The sequence below is a fragment of the Sander lucioperca genome, chromosome 20 (genome assembly GCF_008315115.2).
Source record: "Sander lucioperca isolate FBNREF2018 chromosome 20, SLUC_FBN_1.2, whole genome shotgun sequence".
Taxonomy (NCBI): Eukaryota; Metazoa; Chordata; class Actinopteri; order Perciformes; family Percidae; genus Sander; species Sander lucioperca.
In genome coordinates, this window is record NC_050192.1 from 8,560,537 (window position 1) to 8,584,047 (window position 23,511).

General features: G+C 41.6%; 1 protein-coding gene and 1 long non-coding RNA gene across 3 annotated transcripts; one reads left to right on the plus strand and one right to left on the minus strand.

The window, feature by feature from the left end:
• Window positions 1-44: 44 nt before the first annotated feature.
• prrt4 (proline rich transmembrane protein 4) lies at window positions 45-23,511 on the minus strand. 2 transcript variants are annotated; one of them, XM_031313232.2, is made up of 4 exons: window positions 23,346-23,511; window positions 16,592-17,738; window positions 10,277-10,411; window positions 45-3,409 (listed from the first exon to the last, which is right to left on the minus strand). In XM_031313232.2, exons 2-4 carry the CDS (start codon window positions 17,643-17,645, stop codon window positions 1,350-1,352), a joined length of 3,249 nt encoding a protein of 1,082 aa, XP_031169092.1. In that variant the 5' UTR covers window positions 17,646-17,738; window positions 23,346-23,511; the 3' UTR covers window positions 45-1,349. The 2 variants fall into 2 exon arrangements, with proteins under 2 accessions (XP_031169092.1, XP_031169093.1); XM_031313233.2 differs by having other exon boundaries at window positions 23,350-23,490.
• On the plus strand, window positions 4,371-9,754 carry LOC118493938. The gene is made up of 3 exons (XR_004895976.1): window positions 4,371-5,010; window positions 5,526-9,554; window positions 9,616-9,754. It is a non-coding gene; the product is annotated as an uncharacterized LOC118493938 (long non-coding RNA).

The following is a 23,511-nucleotide window of genomic DNA, read 5'->3' on the forward strand; positions in this document are numbered from 1 at the left end:
TCTTTAAATAAAATGTCCCAGATTATAATAGTTGAGTTGCTTTCTCTAACATACTATGTACTTGACCCTGCACAGGGTTCACTTGACTAACAAAAGCCTTGCAATTGGACTAAATAGCAAAATAAATGTACATGGAAATATATGAAGAAATATATAGCTACCTATATCCAGTTGCAAGTGACTGCTGCTTGTTTTCAGTTTCCCATCTAAAGCGAGAATTCAGGTTTATAAAATGTATTTTTTGTAAAGTTCTGAGTCCTGTTAGTCCATCTAAAAAGCACAAATATGGGGAATAGTGAGTTATTTGTTGTTTTCAGTCTGCAGTATATTGCAAAGCTACAGTTGCCAGGACATAGTGGTCGCTTCTCCAACCAACAGCCAAAACAATAAGCATGGGCTTTTAAGATGGATGGAAAAGACTCTGTATTCATAAATCCATTAGGTTATTTTTTTGAAGAATATCACTTCGAAACATGTTTACAGTAAAACACTCAACAGAGGAAAGTTGCTTTGCTTTCAATATGGTAAAAAAATAAATAATAAATAAAACTGTGTATGGACTATTGTTTTTTATTTTTTTTTTTTTTTAACATGAGCTGCAAACTCACCTTGCCGGATGTCACTTTGAACCTTAAGTAAAAAAAAAAAAAAGCCAAATATTATAAAACAAACTTTATTAAACAATATGTTGAGCACAGTTATTTTTGAACATAAATAAATAGACCGGTTATAGAAGATGCTGTCAGTGTATGTAGAAGCACAGTTCATTGGTAATAAATGTAGGAGGATAATGCAACATAGTGTGCGTTTTACCAGTAGAGGGCACTTTTGCACCAGAACTGCAAGTAAGATGTGTTGCATATTGGTATGGTGAGTTTATAGTTTGACAAACTTAATTTTAATCTCATTTATTCAACATGAGATTTAATGACACTGATATTCTGCTGAATTTGAAAGCATAAGACCTCAGTAGTATTTAATAAGTGCTTAACTTTAGTCACAGTACTATCTATTGGAATGTTGGAATGCAATAAAAACATTTGTACAAATTCTTGTTATCTCCACTCAGTAAAATGTTACTATTCTTTTGTCTATCAAACTTCACCAGCCTTTATCAAACATGTAAAAGTTACAAATTACCATTTGGCTTTTGACATTCTTGGCACATAGACCCTCACTAATGACCACATAACAAAGCTCCAAAAGCTATTTGGGCAGCTATGTCTTTCATGGTGTATGCAAAAGCTACCATGCACTATCAAATAGCCTGTACAAATCCTTGATAGTCCCCCTTCTGACATCCTTCTTAATAAGTCCTCTGTGTAACCCTTGTTTGACCAGACTGCCCTTTATAAATCAATAGTCTCGCTGCAGATGCTCAAAGCATCGATTTGTCTGCAAACACTGATGAACTCCTCCTGCACGGATCGGTCTGCCTCAGACGACATGTCCAGGCTCTCCTGTGAGGCTGCGCCCAGTGTTTGATACTGCCTCTGTGGGTCAGCATGGCCCTGGTGGCCAGAGGATGCCACATGGCCCATACCCCCTTGCTGGAGAAGCTGCTGCGCATGTCTCTCTGGGCTCGGGCAGAGGACCAGTGACGAACCTCCGAAAGATTCTCGGTAGAGGGAACAGGAGGAAGAGCTGCCCCTCCAACGTTCACGAGATGAACAGCTGGAGGAAGAGGACAGGGAGGGAGATGGTGGAGCACCTACAATAGTGTCTCCTTGGGTTTGGGCACAAGACAGCTGGGGTTGAGAGGCCATCTCCACGCAGGAAGAGGTCCGATAAAGGCCAGGGTCCATTGAGAGAGGATCACAGAGGCCATTGCTTGGAAATGCACAGTGGTTGTTAATGGATAGATCACTGCAGCGAAAAGGCCTAGCAGGGCTAAAGAGGCTCATGGGAAAGAGTGCCTCGCTGAAGAGTGCTTCGTCTATGCTGCGACGCAGGTTGATGGGCGAAGGTGGCCGCAGGTCTGTGGTGGAGTCACTGGTAAACGAGGATCCACCTGAGGGCTCTCTGGCTCCTCCATCCTCAGGAATTCCTGAACCATGTAAGTCCAAATCCAAGTCCAGGTCTCTGTATGCCAAGGCCCGGTTGCTGTGGTAGAGGAGGTCCAGGCCGTTCAGACTGCTGCCAAGCCTGTCATCCACCAGAGTGTAAAGAGGAAGGCTCTCTGTCTCTCCAAGCCCAATGGTATCAACAATTGCAAGCTTCTCCTGCTGGCTCAGGGACCACTGGTAGCTCCCAGGCAGGATGGGTGACTTGGATGCCAACAGTTCAGTCCAGCAGCTCCCTGCAGCTGGTAGGTGGTCAGAACAGTAGACTGGTTGTGCGACCACCAAGGCTAAGGTGAGACAAACCCCGAGCTCACACAGTCTGCAGCTAAACTGAAAAGCCCACCAGGGCCAAGGGTGGAAGACCTCCTCTCCACCTGCAACACCCATAGCATTGAGCATTGCATATAACTGCAGTCCTGCACATGCTAAACAAAACAATGCTGAAATACAGACGGTTACAGCTGCACGGTTCCAGTCCCGGCTCTCAGCAAAGGGGCATCGGTTGTAGCGCTCAGCAGGTGTTGGAGATGTGTTATTCAGGTGGTAAATGTGCTTCGAATCTGCCCGCACGTAGATGTAGAACACAAAATAGGCAGCAGACAGAAATGTGGCCAGTGCTACAAAGGCTCCACGGGAGATGAGTGAAAGAAAGAGGCAAAGGGGAGGCTTTTGCTGGTAGAACTTCAGTAATGTCACCGGTCCGAATGCGGCACCAAAGTGCAGGACAACCAGGCAGGCAAGGAAACAGGGTCTCTGGAAAGCTGAGTAGGAGAGCTGCATTCTTGAGCGCATTGAGAGGAGAAGGAAAACCAGGCCGAAAGCTGCAGTCAAGCAGGGAAACGGTGCTTCGTAGAGTATCAGTGAGGCCTCTGTGGAGGGCAAGCGGTCCTGGTGGCCATAGGCATCGTACAGGAGGGAGAAAGATCTGGTGCAACCAGCAGCTAGTAGAAACAGGCTGACCAGGGCAAAGTATCCACATCCGGATGGGCATCGTAGTGGCAAGCAGAGCAGATTAAGCGTTGATGCTAGCGTGAGCATCGCAAAAACGCAACCAGCACCGTATACATGCGCCTCCCAGGCCAGTCCCCAAGCTGCCATGGCGCTGTTCCAGTCGGTGTACAGCGGCACCAACATGAGTGGAGCTGGGATCAGGAGAGGGTTGACTGATTGGTTTGTGGCAGTGATATTTTGTGTGGGCTTGACGTCCGAGGAGGTTGTTGCGTCCCAGGTGTCGGAGAGGTTGCAGATCCCGGAGCGCTCTTTATTGCAGTCTGGAAGGAAGGTGGCGTTGCTGTCCACCGGGTTGGACATCCAGTCTTCAGTGTACAGAGGAATATGGGGAGTTTCTGGGGGAAAGCAAGTAGAAATTCTGTTTGATCAAATCTGCTTTAAATAGCTGTGGTAGAATAAACAAGATTCATATTTTAATGAGTAATTGAAGACAAGAAAAATCCAAAACTTGGAAAAGGCAACAGCTGTAAACTTATAATTTTAATTCACTTTAAAGCATACTTATTCACTTACTCATGAAAATACACAGAAGCATTTAATCAAGGTTCAAACTATCTGAGCCAGAGAACAAATTGGCTGAGGTCCAGGATGGTAAAAGCATGCTTTCCTCCTAATGTGCTAATCCTGTTTAAAAGCTTGTAGGAAGGCAACTTTAAACTGAGCGGGGCCCAAATCAGAGGCTGTGTGTGTGTGTGTGTGTGTGTGTGTGTGTGTGTGTGTGTGTGTGTGTGTGTGTGTGTGTGTGTGTGTGTGTGTGTGTGTGTGTGTGTGTGTGTGTGTGTGTGTGTGTGTGTGTGTGTGCGCGCGCGCGCGCGCGTGTGTGTGTGTTTTAGAGAACAGCCCCAGAACCACAGAGCTAGTTTCTCTTGCATTACGTAAGCCATCTGGAGTTTCCATGCGAGTACAGTTAATCATGATTGTGTTAGACGTGTTTTAGCACTGCAAAGGAAATGGTTTAGCTTTGGAAATTAAGGGGTAACCATGTATATATATATATATATATATATGTGTTTGTGTGAACACTACAAAGACGCCTGCAAAGCTCATCTGCGCCGTATGTTTATGTTGTTCAGTTACTGGAGGATGACTTAAATTGGGACATAGCACAAGACGTTTTACACAGCATAATGCCTCACAGATGGGCAAAAAGACAAACATGAGCGTCACAGCTTAATGGACCTTGTTCTTTTTCATAAAACATAACCATCACCATACACATACTATCTTTTCACCACAAAAAAGAACATATTGAGACCGTCACTCTAATAATGGCAGCTTAAAACCTTGCCCTATTAGAAAAGCAGCTACTAACTGCATCTGTCATTTGCACACACACGAGCTCATCAGTCATTTTGCTGCAGATCAGAGACAATCACTCCTCCATAAAGAGCCAGATGCTATAATGGACCACAGGGATGAGGACAAATTAACTTGATAAACTGACAGCACATTAAATCACACATCAGGCAGGTTTAGTGGAGTGTACACTCAAATATATTTTGCTGTAATTTCTATGTGATATTAGAGACTTATTTGTGTAAAAATGTTGGTAAATACAGCCAAAAAGCATTGTCGTAGCTCATGTCTAAAATAGTGAAAAGGGGGGATTAAATATGTCCAGCGAAGCCTGGGGAATATATTATGTGGGTTGGTTATGTTATGTGCCAGTTTAAGAACTTAAATGTGCAAACATCAGCACCACAAAACCCCCAAATCTTTACGTATAGATTGTCTAATTCATTTCCTAAGTACATCTAAAAGTGGGATCTATGTGGTTTAGCATGTTTGCTTTAAGTCTCTCTCATCTGTCTTTTAATGTACTTTTATGGGTTGTATTCTTGTGTTTCCCACCCCACCCTGTCCTGGTCCCCTAATTCACTCTTTTGTTTATGATTTCCCTTCAACATCTGCCTTCAAAATGAGGAAACTCCCATAGGTGGGTTTGTTATTTTTGAACTAGGACAGTTTTCTGTTCTGTTCTTCTAGACTGCCCAGATTTTTTAAAAGTATCTTCCCATGCTTTGTGTTTTCTGCTTTTGCTGCCCCCCCAATTGTATGGATCCAATGCATGGCAGCTGCTGTTTTCATTATGTTTAGGTCACCATGTGTAGGTCTGCAGCTCTTTGAGGGAGAGTGAAATGGTTGACAGTGTGTGTCTGCTTATAGCACTTTAGCATTACCAAGGCAATGCAAACAGCCTAAAGCGTGTTCACTTGGATTAATGTTAGTGGGCTTCCTGTACAATTTGTGTCTGTGTGTGCTCATATTGGAGTGTGTACCAGTACATTTGCATTTATTTGTACTGTTGACACTTGCTGTACTCCAGTAGCTCTGGTGAAAAAAGCCTTGCTCTTTCCCTGCGTCAGATCCTCAAGAGTGGCAGAGGATTTTTACAAGTGCTTTACCTTTAGCACTGCCCTACTGTCTGCCTCATTTGTCTCCTGACCCCAGAGCTGAATCACTGTCCCTGGTTGTGATGAAAACGTCAAGATCGAGGAAATAGGGCCGCACTGCCAGATGCTGGTGCATCTATTACTATAGCTCGACAAAGCAGATTTACTTCAGACATCCTGAGCTGTCTTTTGAAGCTTAATCACGTCCTCATCAGCAGGAAAAACAAGGATGGATGAATTTTTGAAAGGCTTTGTTTTTGCACTGATGGACTGTTTTTTAATTAAACCCTGGTGAATCTTTAACAGCAAAAAGTGAAATGCTGTTGAGATGGCTCCCTTGTGCATTGTTCTAATAATGATCCTTCAGCATCATACTGGACTATATTAAGAGGAAATATGGCAGGGAAGAGAATTAGCCAGATGTGTGAACATTAGTCAGTACGTTCAGATGTGCCACACATTGTGTGTTCTGCCAGGAAAGTACAAGCAGTACAGCCATTATCTCAGTTTAGCAACTGGACTAAACATTCTGTTTCATATTGACGTTTAATTTGCCAGGAAAGAATGACTGAATTATAAACACAGTTATTGATCTAGAATAACAGCAGCTTCCTGAGGTGTCTGGAACTCCTATTACGTTTAAAAAAATAAAATTGTCCTGAAACTATTTTTGATTAAATTAAGCAAATGACAGTAAATTAATCGCTTATGTAATTTATGAAGTTAAATACCAAATATTTGTTGGTTCTAGATCACAAATTAACACTTTTTTATATAAAACTGTTTTATATATATCGCTGTAAAATTGAGTGCCTTTTTAGTTTTAATCTGCTGGTCAGACAGACTTTTCACTCAAAACCACAAATTTTAACCTCATGGTAGCACTAGGAGAGAAGTTGGGAACACTGAAGTCATTAGGATTGATCCTCTGGGAACCACGAATGTCTGCAACAAATTTCACAGTAATCCATCCAGTAGTATTTGAGATATTTCAGTCTCGACCAAAGTGATGGACCGACTGATTGACAAACATTGCTGTGCTGCTAGCATGGCTTATAATCAACAGATTAATCAATGATGACAACAGTCATTACTTGTGACCACTCCATATTGAATCAGTGCAGAATGCATGAAAGCTGTCATTGATACACCGGGGTCATGCTGAGAAAATGAGGAGGTATATTTAATCTGGTTTAAAGTGACGTTAGCAGCTTTTAATGAGGGCATTAACTATGTCAGTGTTCTAATAAACCAGCACTGTACTGACAAATTCCTCCTATCACAACAGACAGTAGCGGTGTGGGAAATGTGGCTGGAGTGTAAAACAAACACACAGCTGCAGGCATTGTAAATGTGTGGGTCACTGATAAAGTAGGTGGTGTTCAGTACAGTGTTATGACTCGTCCGTCCAACTGTTTACTTTCCAGGGCGATGGTGGTGATTTGGCTGCCAGTCAAGCTGACTGGAAAACGTGACAGGTATTGAATCAGTGCCATGTTTTGTGGCCTCGCTCATGTCGATAAATGTCACATCTGAGCTGCCGAGCGGCCTGGACGGGGTTTGGTATGTAATGGCTACAGTACAAGGATCAGAGCGTTACGTTCCACTGCATGCTGCTCGGTCATCTGACACATTCCTGTGGGAACAAGTCTCCCATGCTAGGGGCAGTAGACATATCTGCAGTAGACAGACTGAAAGCAAAGTGACTGTGGACACAAAACTGAGAGGTCATTTTAACTTATAAAAAAGTCAAAAATGTAATCTTTTAAAGACCTGGAATTTCCACTGACTACACTACCTGCTCTGCATCAGACAGACACAGCGACTAGCTGGTGCTAGTAACATATTGCAGCATTTAGCCGCTAAAGGGCCGGCTGTGGCTCAGGAGTGGGTCGACTTATAGTCACAAAGTTGACGGTGCGATCCCTGGCTCCTCCTGTCCGCATATCGAACTGTCCTTGAGCAAGACACTGAAATGACACTCAACCCCAAGTTGCCCTCACACAAATTCCTGTTATTAGCTAGATGGGTATGCCAACGCCTTGCATGGCAGCTCCTCCACCATCGGTGAATGAATGTGTGTGTAAGGTAGAAAGGCGCTATATAAATGCAGTCCATTTGCCATAAAAAGCCAGATATTTCCCCCAGGAATTTGGGTTCGTAGACCCAAAGCCGAGCTAAAAGCGTGAGAGGCTGTATTTAGGTACAGCAGTATTTTGAGCCATGCTAGCGTTAACATTTAGCTCACATAGGCATTAATAACAGGCTGATGTTACGCAGGTATAATGTTTACCATGTTCAACACCTTAGTTTAGCGTGTTAGCATGCTAACATTTGCAAATGAGCACAAAACACAAGCACAGCTGAGAATGATAGGAATGTCATTAGTCATTTGTAGGTATTTGGTCTTAAACCAAAGTAATGGACAAACTAACATTTTGAACTGATGATGGCGCTAGCTAGGGGAAATGCCATGGGGTTCACCCAAGTAAGTAGGATTCATCCTCTGGAAAACATAAGTGTTTAGCCCTTCTTTCACAATGCCTGCAGCAATTTCTGTGAATATTTAATGTTACATTCAGTATAAAGTGAAAGAACTTAGATCTGTCTTAAGACAATTCACTTAATTATTAATACGGACCGATAGTACACAGTCTAAAAGATAAATGAACACTAACTTTCTGAAAATCAGCAAATCCACATTACAAGGCTTCAGATTTCTTGTGAGGAGTGGTTTCATTTAGGTCTCAGTTGAAACACTATAGTGCACAGGGGCTTTATTTATGTCTTAACTTCTTTGGGTTTTGCTTGTAAATCCTAAAAGGTCTCGCCTAAGGCACCTTAATGTGCAGACCAGCCTAGGTAATAAAGGTGAATGATTCTACTGATGTTAAATGGGCGACAACCCCACACAAATCTTAATTGGCTGCGTGTTGATTCTGCATCGTGAAACTGAGAGCTTCATGTCGTTTTTATCTGATTGCTTTCATTTTCAATTAGGATCACCTCAGAAAAAACAATTTAGTGGGAGCTCATGGAGAAGTTAGATCATGCATACTGAGCAGGAGCCAGTTGCGTGTGTGAGGCTGAGGGTTTATCTGCTTCCTCAACACTTGCACTTAATGCTAAAGCACCTGATCTGGGTCCCTTAAAACAAATGGGATAGCTTGTATGATAACTGGAAAGTTGTTAAAGTGCAGCAGATATTACCAACAACAGATTTTTGCTTTAGGCAGTACACATTTAAATGGCAGACAGACAGACAGACAGCCAACATTATTGTTTCACTCACTCACTCGTGGCACACCAAGATAGAAAGCCTCGTAGCGCCCTTATCATCAGAAAGTGGCACATTTGACAGGTCTGTTTTTGAAAATCACTCGACAACATCTGCTATTCTGGGCGAGGTAATGTGGGTTACATCTGCTGCTATGAACTGCACTAAAAGTGAATCTTTCAATAAACATATTTTACCAGAAGTCAAGTTCATGATGATGGAATAATATAGTACATGATAGATATATGTGTACATTGAGATTACACCAGATTTTACAGTGGATGATGAGAATCTTTTTTGATTACTGAAGCTATTGATATATAATATATTTTTTTACTGTTAAAAACTCCCATGAAAAGACCAAACGCCAATAATGAATTGTTTGTACTAATATTGTCTGTGTAGAAAAGCCTAATATAGCTCATTGTTCTGTGCCATAGACCTCCATTGTTGCCCCAAAACTATTAAAAACACATAAGTGATGAACCAATTCATCTCCATGAACATAGGCTCTGTAGTTTATTTTGAGTCAATCCTGCATACACCGCCCTGTTGCCATGAACTCCCTACAGCACCAACTGTGTATTAATCTGCCGCTGAAAATAGTCCCCCCACAAATGCCCTGTTTACTCCTGTTTGAGTAATGTTTGCTAAATGCTACTATGCCCAGCTCTTTGAGGAAATTACTAAGCCTTTTGTAAAAAAAAGAAACTATATATTTGTAAGCAGTTTTTAAAGATTTGCGTCATCAGTAAGAGCCAATGAGCTTAGTGCTGAGAGTCACAAACAGGATATATAGGTTTGTTGGAAGTATTGAAAGATGGTCAAATTATTGGTTTTAGTCTTTTCATGGGATTCGTTGCATAGAAAGTTTAACAGGTCGATGAAAACGCACTTAATAACAACAATACAGAACATTGCCAGCCTTAATTTAGTCTATTATTATGTACAGTATTTGCACCTAATGTTTTTTGACCTCTAACTTGGTATTAAATCACACATCTATAACAGGAGCAGTTTGACACCCTGCATTAATGAATAGATTCCCAAACTGAATAAATTATATTTTATTTGTAGAAAAGCCTGCGCAAGCAGCAAGTGCTTATTTTAAAGTACTCTGCTGTCATTGGCCAGCACTGAATTACTTGTGTGTATTTTCAGTTTTTTAAAGGCAGCTATTGTCACCAGATCAATGATTACTTAACTGAGAGACATATTTGTTTATCGGGGTAGGCATTGTTTCCTATCTCTTCTGTTCTCAGGAGTTCTCCAAAATCGCAGCTTGACTAAGCAGTCTTCTCCTCCCATTGGAAGCAATTATTAGCTTCAGGCAAAGAATGCAGGGTAATAGTCAATCTGTCAAAGGACTGGAAGAAACAGATATTGGAACAGCTACAGGATGGCTTTTGAAACAAACACCCTGCAGTCCTTTTAGTAGTCCACCTCACAGCATGCTAGTGCAAACGCATGCTTAAATGGATGGGATTTTAAAATTAGTTTTTGTTCACATCTCAAGGGATTTGTTTGCTCACCTGTGCTCTGTGGTGTGGACGTTGTTAGCAGCTTAGCGGATGGTGTGGAATTGTCTGCCAACCTGGTGTCACCATCCCAGTCAGCTGAAGGAACCACACCTTCCTCATCCTCCTTATCCTCTTTGCCTGGCGGCTCTGGGAAGACACATGCAATTTAACCTCTGAGCGATCTCAAAGCGATCAGGACTGCAATTTAAAGAACGCGACATAGTAGCTCCAAGAAGTCTGAGAAACAAACAGATTAGCAAATCTGGAGCCTGGCAATAGAAAAGGTTTAACCCTCTGTGTTCTCTGCTCCCAGTATGTCTGAGCTTCACACTGTACAACATGGAAGGACTATATTTCTTAACCCAGTTCTGTCAAATGTATTGGCCCATCGCCCACTTAGTTGAAGCCAGTCATCCATAGCACAGTAGTCTGGCCCTCTGTAGTCTAATTACATTGACATCCTGATATGTGTGTGCATGTTTGAGAGTGTGTGTACATCCTGATCCATTACAAAATCCAGACCCCAGGCCTGTTTTATTAAGAGAACAGAAAAAGAAAGAAAGTAAGAGACACAGAATGAGAAAGAGCCACATCACTCTATTTTCCCCTTTGGTTCACTCACAAAATATGTCTTCACAGTCAGCCCTCTGCACAGCATTTGTGTGTTTTACAACACAGTGCAGCAGTTATAAATAAGTGATGGACCAGATGAGATTTGGAACAATGAGCTGACTGTGATGAAGCCAGGGATAGCAGCAGGTACAGTGCTAGTTTATAACTTCAGTATTAATATTAATAAAAGACGCCGAGGCATAGGGCTAGCGGGAGGAATAATGAGTTAAAAAAAAAACAGCAACGAGGCAATGCAAGCCACTATCGTACAGTATGATCTAGGTCATGCTCACAGCACCCGAGTTAATCGTAAGTTTTAAAAGTCTCCAAAGCAAACTCTGCTTTTGGAGCTGGAGATCTGTCTACACCAAAGGAGAGGGAGATCGCTGAGAAACAAATACTGACACATACGACCTACCTGCACATACGATAGATATTTATTCCACTATAAATCTAGTTAGTTATATTTTGAGCTACATATACAAATAGAACAATTGTAAGTTAGATTTCTGGGTTTGTGCGGCGTATTTTGTTCAAAACTTGAGATTTTAAAGGTACCCCATGGAGGTTATGACCAGTAGGAGCAGAAATGTTTTAACGACCAAGTCCCAGTCTGCAGTCAGTTGTCTGCACACAAGAACTCACATCACAACACACAGTCGCCAGTTGTCTCGCTATTTAGCTGATCGATAGTTGGAAGATGGTAATTTTCAACAAAACGTAGCAACGCGGCAAAAGGCAATGAAGAGGAAGACTTCAAGCTAGTAAAAAGAAATGTAAACAATGCAGGACTAAACATTTTCAAAAAAATCATCTTTGCAAATGTTTTATGAGGAAGATAATCGTATTTGACACGTTTGTTAGACCTCAAAAATGCCTTTGGTCGCATGCAGGGAAACAGTCTGCGTGGAGAGCACAAGCGTTTGCCGAATGGCAATATCGGAACCTATCGGCTATCGTCTGATTTCTGCATTAATATGCAGATATCTGTTTATAGAGATTTTCCAAAATGTCGTCTGTACCTGTCGTCTGGTTGCTAAAGGATAAGACTGTGACCAGCACACGAAAGACGAATTCTTGGCCTGATATTCGCTGGCTACACCGGAACCCCCCGAAATTTTGGACGTTGCCGATGGGTCAAGAGATTGTTTGGTGAGGAACACTGAATGTGAATGAAAATGTTTGTTTACAAAAAAACTCCACAGGTTAAGTTTGAGTCGTTACAGTTATCTGAACAAGATGACTAGTTGGCAGAAATATTTGTATATTTGTTTCCTCAAACTTTTTTGTTGTCACAACTTTTTTGTTATCATGCCAAGGTGCTCTTGAGCAAGGCGCCAAATCCCCCTAACTGCTCGTGGCGCCTGTCCAGCAGTCGCAGCCCCCTCACTCTAACATCTCTCCATTTGTGCATTTATAGGACATGAGCATGTGTGTGTGTGTATTTCAGGCCTGTGTGTGTAGTGTGTTCTAACAACAGAGTGAAAGTGTAATTTCAATAAAAAAGAGTATATATATTGAAAATTGTTTGTTGATTGTGTCAAGTGAATTGGAAGGGGAGACTGTACACCACAGCCGGATCACTGCAGCATCTCAGATCTGCAGTACAGATGCTCGGATGTGCCTGCACTGCAGATTAAATTACAACATAACAAGATCTGCTACAAATAATAAGGATCATATCACATACTCACTCAGTACAAGTGGAACTTATCTCTTGAGCACAAGCAAAATCACTGATGACTGGCTATTTACAGACTGCTGACAGAGCAAAATAAAAACAAAAAGATATAAAAGATATTTTACTGTTTACCTAATTAATACATACAGCATTTCATTTAGCCTTCATGAACTTAAAGTATGATGTTGTATCAATTGTTTCTCAAAAAATTCCTTCCTTCCGTCTCAGACTGTGAATGGATATTTCTCTTTTAGGTTTCCTCCAGAGATGCAGCCTAAATTGAATTTAAAGTTGCACCTACAGTGGGCAAAATCTTTGAGGAAATGATGACCATTTTGGCGTGGTAGTTCTTCACAGTGTATAGTGTTTCAGAGGCTCCTCATTATCTCCGGCTTCCAGAAATAATAAACAAAAGATGATCTTGGACTCCATTAAACTCTCCTTTAATTGCGTAAGCCCAGAGTGAGTTTGTGAAAGCATACATTGCTTTGTAACAAACACACTGAGCTTAGAGTGATAAGACAGAAATGGAATACGTTGGATAGCAGTGCAGCAGAGAGTCGGATGTGCATAATCAGATCCATAAAAATGGGATATTATGACTGAGATACCTCATCTCAAATGTACTTGCACACAATTGCATCAGGTTGTTGCTAATTTGGTTCCATTTTAAGATAGTTACTAAGGGATTCATGGCATTTTCAAACTTCATTACACTATCTTACTTAAAAATCAGTCCATATAAAGGTGAGAATTATTCCAGATTGTTCTATAATTGCGTATTTGCATTAGTCAGCTTTATTCAACCTGAGAACTGTGGGTCAAATCCTAAAAACAAACAGGCCTAACCCATTCAGTTTTCTAAAACTCATGGACTCTGTCTCGCTAAGGGAGTCATTATGAGAAGATTAACATAATATTAAAGTCACCACAGTTTTCGATTTGCATTAAAACCCTTTTTCCATGTACGTAAATATATTGGGGCATTAGATCACACGCTCTGTGTGTGCGAATCCATTTTCTTAATCAATTAATCAATGTCAGTGGCCGTGCTTTAGCTGTTTGTTATAGCACTTAGATCATAGAGACAATATGTCCTTGCAGGTATTAATGGAGTATGTTAAGGGTCTAGTCTCTGCCTTTTAATACAGCATACAGTAATGGAAAAGGTGGGAGGAGGGGAAAGAAGGAGCAGGATAAAGGAAAGCTTATTGTAAGAAAATGAACAGCAGTGGCTATCTGAGAGGCTTTAGAAATCCTACATTTTCAACCTCCACATCTCATCAGCCTCAACCCCCAGTCCCTCCCCCCCCTCCCCCTCCCCCTCCCCTTTTTAGCTCTCTCTTCTCATAATTGCCCTTGCTGTCAGATGTTGGAGTGTCCCTTAGTAGAGGATTTGACACAGATGCAGATCATTGCTGTTTTTTAAATTTGTTTTACACCTGACAGCCTTCTCAAGGGCAACGCCACATAGCAAACACTCAATCAATGAAAACCCACCCGTTTGTGTGGTGAAGATGTTCCATACCTCCAGTAGGGAAGTGATTCACCCTGTGTAGCTTAAAATACATTACAGCACGCGGATAGCATGTTCACATTGGGATAATGTATGATAATGCAGGGGTGTCGTGCTTTCATTTTCATATAAGTCTCCCCCTGCGTCCTTTAGCAAGGTGTGCTTATTTAAACACTGCAATACCACACCAAGCAGACTACTAGGGTGCATAAGAGGACCATATTTCTTATTGTTTTTTTTTTTATTTCTCCATGGATGACTAAAAGCTTCTCTGATCCCTGTCAGGACATTTTTACCCTTTAAAGCAGTCATAGCTGACATGTATGTCCATGGAACAAAGTGACAGGGATTTGTGTTTGTAAAAAAGATTGCAAGCTGGGAGGGAGGAAGGGAGGGAGTAGACTAAATGGCGAGAAGCATGTTCAGCATCCGTGAACAGCGACTGGCGAGCGGATGGTCCCACTGGAGACGAGGTGGTTTCGCTGAGTGTGCGCTTGGAATACTGATACGAGGCATACAACATACAACAGCCCTCCCCACCCGGGCCAAGCCCCCTATCTTTTCTGCATGCCGCCAAACGATGCACAACCGAAAACAAGTGTAGACACAACACCGGGCGCTGTAGACAAAACATAACACCACCAGTTTCAGTACAAGCTGCGTAAAGGTATGGGAGATGCAAGATTTGGAATAATTGTATTCCAACACTGCAAGAAAACATTCCCTCTAAATCTGTATTTGATATTGAGCGGAATACATTGCTATCTGTAAGTATCCAGGAGTGTCTCAAAGTCCATTTCTGACCTTGGAAACAGCAGTTGACAAAACAATCTGATTTCAAGGTCCATTTAGTAGCTATTCTCAAGCTTTTCACTGTATCACACATGAATATGAAGTCCTTAAAGTGATCAGAAAAATAGAAATCCTATGATCACTGTTAATTATGATTGAAAGCTCCAGAACAGCTACTAACCTTAACATGAGATTCTTTTCAAGCAATAAGCTAAAAGCTGTTTGGAATAACAAGAGAAGCCAAGAGGATTTGAGAGAAATCTGCATTTTTAAGAGAAAAAGGGTTATGTATTGTAAAAGGGGTAATCATTTTGTTCATGTATTACCATTTAATTGCTTCATTCTGTTTTGGCTAATGATTTGTGTAATTATATAGGGACTACAATTAATTAAAATTGTATTATTAAAACAATATTTATCATTGACTGATATTAATGGACATTTGGTGGGATGCCAGCATTAAATTATAGAAGTTAATCAATATGCACCCACAGAATATTATTATGTACATATTGCAGACACTACAGTGTGTATACATCCATCAAACAATCACGGGTTTATCAGGTGGACACCGAACCTCTCCGGCTAAGAATAATCGACTCATCATTTTCTGGCCCAACCTTTGACCCTACATGATAAATGCATCTGTACCAGGAGGAGGACGTTCCTCTGAAGGCTCATTAAGCATACAGACACCAGACTACCACCAGTGTTGGGGGATGGGCCTTGAAGAAGGAGGTGTTGCCTCAATGTCATGTTAAAGTCCCCTGGAACCTACTGGCTACCAGTAGCTGTTTTAGCTCATCATCTTTCCATTTTGATTCTCTGTGACGAACAAAATCCCCATTGATCAGCCTTCAATCAAATCCTCTTTCCTTTCCTTCACTGAGGTAATGGCTTATGCAATAGGCAATTTTCTTTAAATAAAAAAAAAAAGGATGGTACGAATGACTCACTGGCAACAATTGTGAAATGCAAAATCAACTTAGTCAACAACAACAAATCACTTACAAAAAGCTTTTTAACTATCCACAACAGATTGCACAACAGACTTTGATGCTTTATTCTAAGTTCCGTCTACTCTGTGCCATGGAACTATTTTATTGAATAGCTTTAAGTCTGTGGTATTGGAAATACAATAAATATGTTTCATGCTGTTGTAGATGGTTTTGATCGCTGTATTGTGCAACTCTCATTTCTGAAAGCTGTCATGTTATCGCAATATAGCCTGAGACATTAAAACCACCACAGAGATACTGCTGACTTTTGTTTTATTTCATGTCTTGACATTTGTGTTATCTCATGTCCTAGAATGAAATCTTATTTCCTTGCTAAATAACTCATGAACTGATCTTGTTGTATAACTGAGGTGTACGTGCAGGAGGGGGAGTGCTTACGGGAATACTGCATGAGAAGGACAGGACAACTGATTATATTTGGTCTCAAGGTGAACAGAAATTTCAACACATAACCCATCATTGTAATTATTGTAAATGTAGATTCCAGACTTGTACCTAATGAGTGTTCGACAGGGTTTCAACAACATCTGGATTTATGCTAAAGTCGGACCTTTGACTATTCACCATGTCAGATATGTCACCGATCAAGCCGAACTGTTTGTAGCCTTTTGACAACCAGCTATTGAACACTTAAGACCTGCCTGCCCATGATTGATCACATCTATAAAGTCAATCCAGCCACCATTGATTGGTTTAACTTTGCTTACCTCCTGCTATTGAGAAGTTAACCCTTTGGCTCTGAGTTGTGCTAGTTATGGATTCCGTCACTAGTTTGTGATTGATCCCCATGGCAGTGGTGATTACCCCCAGCTGTTCCTCCCCGGGCATTGACCTGGCCTCAGAGAAGCCCAGGTCAGCCTTACTCTGAGTGGGGTGAGTTTCTGTCATTGTGGCCTCTCCAGCATGGAGGGTAACACTGACAGTAGAGTGTTGTGGTTTTCTGGCAAACATGGTTTCTGAGGACGTAGGTGGAGTTACAGGCCCCAGAGGGTGTCTGCTGGTCAGTGTGGCCTCCACAAGTCCTGGGGTTGTTGTGATTTGGGCTGCTGCCCATGTCAAGGCAGTGGGAACTGTAGTTTCTGGTGCTATCGTCAAAGAGATCTTTTCTGTGAAATCTTCAGCCTCCTTTTTATCAGTGTGTTCCCCTGGGAGGTGTTGTGTAGGGGTGCCAATGCTGGGTCCGGCCGCTCGTGCCGTGCCCCTCGGTGGGTTGGTATGTTTTGCATTTTGTTCAGGAGTGCTTGTGCTGGTGGGACTGTTGGTGAACAGAGTGTTTCTGATAAAACTGCTTGTGGGAGAGTAGGAGTCTGAAACAAGAGTGTCATTGTCGCTCTGTGTTATGCTGCTGTGTGGAGAATCTGATGTCCCTGTGGGAAGTGATTCTGTTCTTATCTTTGTCACGCTGGTTAGGAGCCCCTGAGCCGAAGTGGTGGGTGATTCAGAGGCTTCAGAAATGCTCCCTTCCCCTGAACCTGAGTGGTCTTGCAGGTGATCGATTGGTTCTGTCAGCCCTTTGGCGGTTGTGGTCAACGCAGCATCCTCGTTGTTGCTGTTCGAGCTCCCATAAAAGGGGATACGGAAGGGTATGGCAGGGAGCTTTTGCAGATATGGGGTCAACCAGGAAGAGCTTTGTTTCTTTTCAGATGGGCTTTCTCTTGATGGCGTTGGTCCCCAGAGGGCTTCTTCATCAGCCACAGCCTGCCTGTGAAGTAGCAAAAAACACCAGAAGCAGAAAGCCAAGGTCCGGAGGAGGCGAAGCATGCTGTCGACAGTGGCGCACAGATCGGTCACATGTTGTTCTCCATTCTCCTCTGCTCCCTGAGGCGGGTTTGTCTGATTCTCCGGCAAAATGGCCTAAAAGACAAGAACACACAGGACACTGAGTGACACACTTTTCATCCACTCTTGGTCGGCTAAATTTGAGTTGAGGAAAACTTGATAGAATTTGCATCTGTTCGTTTTTCTTTTCTTTGAACATTTTCGAGTGTGACCTGCTTTTCAGCTGTTTTTCCAGACTGTGAAGGAAATCAAGTATAGAAACTATGCCATCCGTTACAAGAGCTTGCTGAAGTTAGCAGGCTAAAAAAAAAATGTCACCCGCCACAAATCACAACAAGAGCTTAAGTATTATGAACACCCCACAATTAGTGGTGTCCCGTTAGATGTGGTGGTCAGTATTTATGTCGGGCTGTTGCTCACATGCATGCTGTGTAACAGTGGTTGGGCTGCTACACGGACTGACCAATTAGAGGACTTGAACTTAAAGAACTTCCATCCATATGTATTCTATTCAGTGAGGATTGGTCAACAAATAATGTGCATGTGAGTAGGGTGGGGGGAGGTTAGTGAAGAATTAGGGTCCGGGTTGCCAACATAAGAATAGAGGGACCTCTTTTTCTTTTGTGGGGGCAGAGTGGTTCAAAGTCACTAGCCTGTTGCCTCAGTGAAAAGACTGGAGCACCAAAGGAATTTCCCCCGTGAGAACAACAACCTGTATGCTTTAGCTGTTCTTCAACTCTCCCCCAGCTTTGGCCTTACTCTCTTTCAATCTCCGATGTATTTGTTCTTTAAAGCAGAGGGAGAAAGATCTGTTTGCATGGGAGAGAAAAACAAAACAAAAACATAATATGCATCTACAAGATCAATCAGCCACTACTATAAGAGTCTCAGGCTTGGTCTCACTGATCTGCAGAGCAGAGACTTTGCCGGCCATCTTCCCCTCCCTTCCCTAACCCAGTCTGTATATACAGTCAGGTATGGAGATATGAAGACTGACTACTGGTTGTTCAAACATAAAGCTTCCCACACACTCCTTAGTTTTAGCATTTTGACTGAACAGCATGACAATCAGTTTCCAATGAGGTGAGGTTGTTTTTAGATGCCTGTGATCTCAAGCTTGCACCAACAAACCCACACACGGTCACATTTCATGCGTGCAGAGATATGATTGTAGATGAATTAGCATCTGACTGAATTGTGTACTTGTTCGCCCACATGCACTGTTCTGTAGGTACACACACCCACGCATGCATACTTTGTTGGCTTCTTCAAGACATTTTGCCAGCTATTTCTAAATGCTTAGAGAAAGCCAAATTAACTATTAAATGCAGCTTTTAAAGAGAAAGGGAAAGCTGTATTATTTAGGAACCAACTGTATTTTATTATGTAGAGAAACATTTAAATTAGTTTTAAAGCGTGGGGCAAATTATATTCTGTCCTTGATTGTCTTTTTGTTGATTTGATGGATAACTGATCAAATATTTAGCCAGTGGGGTATATGTATAATTTATTTTGGCACTCATTTTTTAACACTCTCACGTTTCACTTCAGCATCACTTTAGCTCAGTATCACCTAGCGTGGTAAAAGAAAACTCATGTAGAGCACAAAACGCTTACTTTACTTTACAGTATAATCTTCCAGCATGTTTTTTAAGTGAACGTATTTTGTAGAATCAATCAATCAAAAAGACACCACAGGAGCAGTTTTGGGTAGAATTGAGGGTACACAATCCCGTTCTTTTCCTCAAGTTCTTTGACTCGGGTAACATACCAGATGCGATTTTGTTGATGGCTGACTCATCTTGTCATTGCACACATGATAACGCCTTTTCTTAAAGATAGATTATTTTTGAGTCTTCCACCTACAGAAAAGTAGTTGAAGTTAGAATTCACTTCAACTTTTGATGATAATATTGCAATTGTAATGACCCAATAAAGGATTTAATTTAGGTGATCAATCATTGGAAAATACACATACACTTTTCAAAGTCATGGTTTTTTAACATAAGCTATATTCCTAGATCCCACTTTATTTCCCGATACACTGTAATGTCGCTCCACTTTTGTCAAACCTGCAATAATTAATTATTTTGGCCACTGTGGGCGGGATCGAACTGTAAACACAACACATCCATATTATCACCTTTTAAGTTGATATGGTAAACTTATCAGCAAACAGTAGCATAGTTACACACCCAGCAGATACTTATTAGCATTAGCATTATTAGCCTTTAGTTGGAGTCGTGTTTCTGGTCACCCCCAGCAACTCCTGAGGGAAATATCGGACTCTTTAGCAGCTCATTGCTCCACTTTGTTCAACAGCTAGTCGCTAACTTTGTCTGTGTAGAGTTTGGTGCTGTTATGTACAGTGGGTTAGTCAGAGCTTCTTGCTAATCAAAACTTTAAAGTTGCGGGCCATAAAACAAAACAATGAGCTGAAAGACACTTAAATGCTCCATAGAGCCGAGGGTAACTGCAAAGTTTGGAGATTAATAAAACAAGAATATTGCTAATAGCAGCTTAAACATGTAAACACATTTTGTTTTTAAAACAAGCTAGCAATCAAGCTAACACATTATCTACAGTGCTAGCCACTAATGAATCAAAAACCACACCACAGTTTGGGCTTGTACTCTGATTCCAGATTGGGCCACTTGTCACCACATCAAATACGTGCCTGGTAGTGAAGGCATTGTCTGCTTTGACAGGCAACAGAGCAAGTGGAAAGGAACTATAAAAAGTGTCTGTGGGGAATTTACAAGTCCCCTCTATTATTTTGCTGGCGTTTTTGTCTCGCCGCTCCTAACAAAGACGGGGCCTTCCACTGTAGTGTGCTCAATGGAGCGGAGACGGAAGAAGAGAAGGGCAGAGAGCAAAAGACAAGGGCAATAGATGAGAGAGAGAGAGAAAGAGAGAGAGACAAAGACACCATATTGACATTCAGTTGTGGCAGTCGTAGTCCAGGAGAGTAAACTCTGCTGCAGTCTCCCTAATGCTCATTTTAGATTATTGCCAGTGACTACTTTATTAACTCTGCAAACAGACTCCTGTCTTTCAATTTAGTCGGTGTGTGTGTGTCCATGAGAAGCCCCCCTCTCTCTCACTTCTCCCAGGACCATCAGCCATCTTGATCTCAATCCGCCTTCACCTGCTGTAACATATTTCTCTATGAAAAATGCTCTATTCTGACAGCAGTATTATATCATTACAAGCCCCTCTTTGATCATATTAAGGCCTCTGTAGTAAAGCTAACGACAGAGAGAAAGATGAAGAGAGGAGTCCAACGCAGTGACTGAATTAAAGGTGTGTGTCACTCCTGAGTGATTGAAATGGAGAGGCTCTATGCTAAGGGGAGTCACAAATGGAGACCGATTGACTGTGGCCCATGTCATTACTATTTAACAAACTTGCTATAAGCACGTTAAGGTCTGTGGATCAATAACACAGTCCAAGACAATGGAGTAATTTACCTCCCTGCAAATGGCTACTGTTATGGGTGAAAGTTTTCTGAATCTGCTGTGTTGGCGTGCATATTTACAAACAGTTCTCACTGTAGTGTTATTTCCATGGTTATATGTAGGTGCGATTGTATTAACATGTGCATCCTCCCACATGCTTTTGGGTCAGATTGCAGCGCTTTAACATCACAGGGCTCTATCTCCCATCTAAGGAGTAAACATACGGTGTTTTCCTGTTGTCCTCTCCTGACTTTGGTGCTATGCAGGGATGTCAATACTGCACAGATTCAATCTGACTGGCCGCTTTAAGCCAGCAGGGATTTATTCTGCATAAAGCAGTACATTTGAAGGGCTTTATAAAGTGTTACAGAGCTTAACTGGTGCCCAAGTGTCTGACTATCCATCTATTGTATCCATCTAATGTCCTCATTTCACTAAAAATAACAATTGTCCACTGTTTAAGATTCATTTTATGATTGTTTTTTTTCATCGTTACGGACAACACTACAATATTTCTATCAATAGAGATTGATTAGATAGTATATACCAAATCAATTTTGTAATCTAAACTCACGTTATTGTATTCTAGAGTATCATGTTTTCATTGCCTGCATATTGTGTGCAGTAACATTGCCACTACTAGTTGACTATAAACAAAGACAGACTGTTGTTGTCCTTTTCAGTGCATACTAATTTTAAAGGAATAGTTCAACATTTTGGTAAATAGACTTATTCGTGTCCCTGCCGATAGATAGATAGATGAGGAGCTGCGTACCACTCTCCTAGCTGAGAGTGGTATTGATCTCCTCATCTAACTCTAAGCCAGATAGGAAATAAGCATCCCAAAATGTCAAACTTTTGTGAAAGTGATCAATTGCAATTTCACTTAAGCGCATGCCAATTTAAAAAAGAATACACAGATTCTTTGCCTGTGATTTTACTGCTATTTGTGTTTTATCAGTCCCTGTCTAAGTTAACTGTATAATTCCTTGTTTGACATCATTTTCAAGTAGATTCTCTGATTCCCTGGACATTATTGACCATAATGACAGCTACTCTCATGTCTGACAATAGACAAACCGCTGGTCAAATGAGCAGCATCACTGGCAGGAGTCCTAACAGGTTACAAATGTCCTCCTGGAGGCTTTACAACCAAACAACATCCTGAGTCATGTTATTTACAAACAAGATGAATGCCTTGCTGTTCTAATCTGTGGGGTTCCTCCGATGATTATTTGACATGCCAGCTTACAAATCCATTTTCCACATGCAGAAGTCCTATCAGAACTTTAGCAGTACCATTAATAACATCTTCCGGACTTTAATTTCTCTGTGAAAACTTGTTGATTCACTCAATCTTTCCTTTTTTTCTTTAGTTTGGCTCTCCGAACATCTTCCATGCCTCCTTATACTACACCTCTTTAAACCCCCACTTTGACCACTCATGACACATATTCCCCATGCTTGAGAATGACATTAATTGTGCCGGGCTAATGCTTGTGTTAGCCCTGGAGCTGATGAATGTGGTGAAACTGCCGATTACAAAGGAAGCTCTCAAACACAGGCGTTCCACCGGCTGCCTTTGCCATGGTGACAGCTGAAGCCAAAGACGTCTTGCTAATCCTCGGGTTTTGAGCACCTTTTGGACTCTGCTGTTCCGCTTTTTGGAGTGTGCTGCACTCACATGCAAATGCACACACACACACACACACACACACACACACACACACACACACACACACACACACACACACACACACACACACACACACACACACACACAAACAATCCATGCTTTGCTGGTTTTCTAACATCAAAACCCACACACTCTCACACACACATATGATTGTATAATCTAAGCCAGTTATTAATACAAATTGCATATGTTAATCTTTATATATCAGGTTTATCCAGATGACACGCTCACAGACACTCTCCTTAAATACACCTACCAACACACACATTCCATGTTTGCCTATAGATTTACCACTAAATGACTCCTTCTTAATCCTGATTGTAATTAACACAAGCCCTCTTATGTGTTAAAGGAAATATGTTTGTGTGTCAGCGTTAACTGAGTGCGTCTCTCAGCGTATAACAGCATACATATTGGAGTCAGACCCACACATCCCTATTCCTAGATGCAGAGCAGCTGATTAACATACACACACATGTAGGGAGAGAGGTACAGCTATGTGAACAGAGAGATGAAAACATGTCTTACCTACAGATGTATGGAATAAGATGGAGAATCCACAGCCAGCAGTGTGTGTGTTCTGCTGCAGGAGAGACCGTCTTTCTGAGCCAGTGTAGGTTTGACTGTGTGGAATTGAGTTCCAGTCTCTCTCTCTCTCTCTCTCTCTCTCTCTCTCTCTCTCTCTCTCTATTTG